Genomic DNA, 4,230 nt, shown 5'->3' with positions numbered 1-4,230 from the left:
GAGAGAGAGAGAGAAAGGGGGTAATGTGTGTGTGAGAAAGAGAGGGGATAATGAGAGATTGAGAGAGAGAGAGTGTAATGACAAAGATGGTAACGTGTACGTGTGTGTGTGAGAGAGAAGGGGGGTTTATTGTTGATTTTCATCTAGGGTTTATTGTTTGTTAATTTTTTAGGGTTTGTTGTTCGTTTATTTTCTATGGTTTATCATTCATTTTTTTCTATTTAGGGTTTAGTGTTTGTTTTTCTGTTCAGGGTTTATTGTCTGTTTTTTGTGTCTAATGTTTATTGTTCGTTTACATTTTTGTTTTTTGTTTTTTTTCCTACGGTTTAAATACTATTCATGTTTTTAGTTTTTTTCCTTTTGGTTTTTACTATTCATGTTTTTTGCAATATTTAAAAACTAAAACTATTTTAAACATGAAATAAAATAAAAGATGATTTTCAAACTTTAAAACATAAAAATTAAAAAATTACAATACATTAACATTTTTTTATGAAAAATAATAAAAATAAATAAAACAATATAAAAAATAAAACTAAATACCTGGAAGGAGGTAAAAATGGTTTGGGGGGTCAACTGGGGTGAAAAAAACGGGTACCCATGCTCCTCAGAAACGTCTACCCATTTTCCAAACAGTGAAAATGGTGGAAAATGGTTTTAAAAAAATAAAAAATACATTTAAAAAATGGGCGCCCGTTTCTTAATGGCTCGGGCACCCGAAGCTAAACGGGTGCCCGATTTGCACCCGTTTCTAGCGGGCTCTTTTCCCAACCCGCGGACTTCCGTGGGATTGGGACCCAGCTTTGTGCGTTTACCCCCTAGTCTTCCCTTGAAGCGCCCGATTTGAAAAAAACGGGCGCCCGTTTTTTAATGGCTCAGGCACCCGAAGCTAAACGGGTGCCCGATTTGCACCCATTTCTAGCGGGCTCTTTTCCCAACCCGCAGACTTCCGTGGGATTGGGACCCAACTTTGTGCGTTTACCCCCTAGTCTTCCCTAGAGGACCTGCTTCAATGTATCCTCTTAGCACCTTATCCAATCGACAACGTGTGTTTATCACAAAATTGCCAATTCGACCTTGAAGACATAAGCGTGCCTTCATGACATAAATGCGCTTGCATACTTCGCAAACACGCCTGCATCACACAGACGTTCTTCTGTTCAGCACAGACGCGCTTGTCCTTCATAAACACGCCTAAACTTCGCAGATGCGCTCGCATTACACACAGACGCTATTAAAATCATAGATGCGCCTTGCACAAACATAGACGCGCCTAAGCTACCCAGATGCGCTTGGCACCAACGCAGACGCGCCTTGGCATTTTTCCCCTCGCTTGACAAGTTTTTGCAACCTACCTAAAGTGCATTTATTCCACTACCTAACATGCATTTATGACAATAATTAATGCAACAAAGTACAAGGAGGTTTTGTGGTACTCACCGGCTCTCCTGTATCTGCTGGCCTCTGATATCAGCGAACGCGATCAAATCTATGCACCAATGTCATCGCTGTTGACTGCTCTCTGCTCTCTCTGCACTCTGATCTCTTAAGTGTGTGGATGACAATGAGGATTTTTTCCCTCGTAGTCTATCTTGTAGACTACCCTATCCCTAGTCTACCGAGTCAATCTTCTTTATCCCGTGACTTTGTCACTCTATCCTATTCGGTCAGTCCTTTCTCTCCCTTCTCTCTTGATCGAGAGATTTTCTGCGATCTTTTCAAACATTTTCATCCAATCTCTCGAGGGGGCATATCATTCCCATCTTGGGGCAACTTTGTATCAGTTCATATTATCTTCTTTGAAACAACATGACACGTTGCATTGTCTCAAAGGGGCAAAATGTAGACACCTAAAATTGTCTTGTCTAATTAAATAAATATTTTTTATTTATTTAATTATTTAAGCCTAATTCTTCTATTAATTAATTAAATCTTTATTTATTTAATTAATTCATTTATCCTCTTCTAGCCTTTTTCTCATTTAAATAAATATTTTTATTTAGTTAAATTATCCTTTTTCCTAAATTAAATAAATACTTTTATTTATTTAATTGATCTCATTTCTTCTATTAATTAATTAAATCTTTATTTATTTAATTAATTCATTAGCCTTTTCTACCCATGACACATGTCATTCATCTCTTAATTCCTACACTACCTACCCTCTCATTATTTTCTTTTTTTCTCTACCTACCCTCTAATCCTAGCCAACCATTTATCTTTTACACCTCTCAATCTTATCCCTCCATTTCTTATAGTGTTTTCTATATAAGGAGATGTTTCCTTCATTATCAATCTCCCTTCAAGCATTCAATCATTCGCACTTCATATGCGATCAAGCCTACTTGCAACCACAGTTTCGTTCTTTGTTGAGCTCTTGTGCACACATAAAATCTGAGAGCAACTATACCAAGCAAGATCAATGGAGATAGGAAGAATAGAGATCCAAACCCTATTGGACATGTGATGGTATAATCTTTGTGATTTTCATTGATTTGCATTGTCTTAGGTAATCTTCATATGTTATGGTGGATCTTTGTTGTTGTTAGGCTAGGGTTTTGTGGTTGAATTTATTCAATCTTTCAATATCGGTGTTTCCATTTTTACCATAAACAATGATTTTCCATCCAAATTATAACCAAATTAAATAAGATATTGATAAAGCAAATGAATTTGGAAATGAAAAATAAAATATAGAATGACCAATTTTTAGGTCTTTATAATATTTATAATATATGAGAGTATCTCATAACCCAACATGTAAGAGACACCTAACTATATTTCCAATATGAAATGATCCATACCTTATTCATAAATAATATAAGAATACAAATTTTCTACCATTTGTATAATGTGTCGTTGAGAAAAGAGATTTATTTATGACATGAGAGGAACGCTCTTGAGAACCACGGTCTCAACAGTGAGTCCGGATCCAAATCCAAAGAGCACTCCCATGTCCAGACCTTCTCCGGTGGTCGGGCATCGATTTTCTGCAGACGACTTCCTCATCTCATCCAAGATGAACAGCACGCAGGCGCTCGGCATATTCCCATACTCACTCAATACATGTCTAGTCGCCCTTAATTTTTCAGGACCCAATTTGTAATTCTGACTCCACCTGGTCAGAATTGCAGGTCATCCCGGATGTGCAATCCAGAAGACCTCATTCCAATCCTCGATGTCGAATTGCCCGAAAGCTTCCACCAGAGCCTTCTCGATGTTCTTCGAGATCAGACCCGGCACGTCTTTCAATAATTGGAATGTCATACCGACCTCTCTGAGGTGGCCATCGATGGCGCCCTCGCTATCGGGAAGAATGGTCTGAGCAGTCCAGAGGAGTTGGAAACAGGGCTTTTCTATTCCCACGATGGGATCAGCTCCTACAATCACTGCTGCTGCCCCATCGCTGAAGAGCGCCTGCCCAACCAGACTGTCAAGATGGGTGTCATCGGGCCCGCAGAAAGTCATGGCCGTGATCTCGCTGCAAACGATCAAAGCTCGAGCTCCACGGTTATTTTCAGCGAGATCTTTGGCCACTCTCAAAACTGTTCCTCCAGCAAAGCAGCCCTGCTGATACATCATCACTCTCTTCACCGAAGGGCAGAGGCCAAGGAGATTAGTGAGCTGATAGTCGGTGCCTGGCATATCTACTCCGCTAGTGGTGCAGAAGATCAGGTGGGTGATCTTGAATTTGGGCTGACCCCACTCTTCAATGGCCTTGGTAGCCTCTTTACCCAATCTAGGCACCTCCATCACCGCCATGACTTGTCTAGAATCCAACGAGGGCGCCATGTAGGCGCACAAATTGGGGTTCTCCTTCAATATCTCCTCCGTCAGGTACATGTGTTTCTTCTTTATCATGGACTTGTCGCCTGCAACATAAACGTCACCATAACCATTAAAACATAGATATGTACAGTAGTATAAATATTATATATGAACACCACATGTGGTGTTGCACATACTCTAAAGATTAGGGTTCTTCTTTTAATTGGAAGAAATATAAAATTGGAACACAAATAAACTATTCTATTGATTCAAGAGATTACATGAGCTTCTTGATCAACAGATCAAAGATCAGGTGTTGACTTTTAACTCCTTCAAGCATTTTCTAAGACTTGGATTTGACTTTCTCACACGATTGCATATCGGTGGCTTAAAATAATTTCTCTAGTTTTCACAAAACTTGTGATCTTCTCTCCTCTCGTAGAAGGCTTCTCTCCACAAAAA

At 39.2% G+C, this 4,230-nt stretch overlaps 1 protein-coding gene across 1 annotated transcript; it reads right to left on the bottom strand.

Moving 5' to 3' along the window:
* Positions 1 to 2,833: 2,833 nt before the first annotated feature.
* On the bottom strand, positions 2,834 to 3,865 carry LOC131046737 (chalcone synthase 7-like). The gene has a single exon (XM_059218037.1). The coding sequence runs from the start codon at positions 3,859 to 3,861 to the stop codon at positions 3,136 to 3,138; it is 726 nt and encodes a 241-aa protein (XP_059074020.1). The 5' UTR covers positions 3,862 to 3,865; the 3' UTR covers positions 2,834 to 3,135.
* Between the last annotated feature and the right edge of the window lie 365 nt (positions 3,866 to 4,230).

The sequence above is a fragment of the Cryptomeria japonica genome, chromosome 3 (assembly GCF_030272615.1).
Source record: "Cryptomeria japonica chromosome 3, Sugi_1.0, whole genome shotgun sequence".
NCBI classification, from domain to species: domain Eukaryota; kingdom Viridiplantae; phylum Streptophyta; class Pinopsida; order Cupressales; family Cupressaceae; genus Cryptomeria; species Cryptomeria japonica.
The sequence above is the reverse complement of the archived record's forward strand: the minus strand, read 5'-3'. Positions and strand labels throughout refer to the sequence as shown.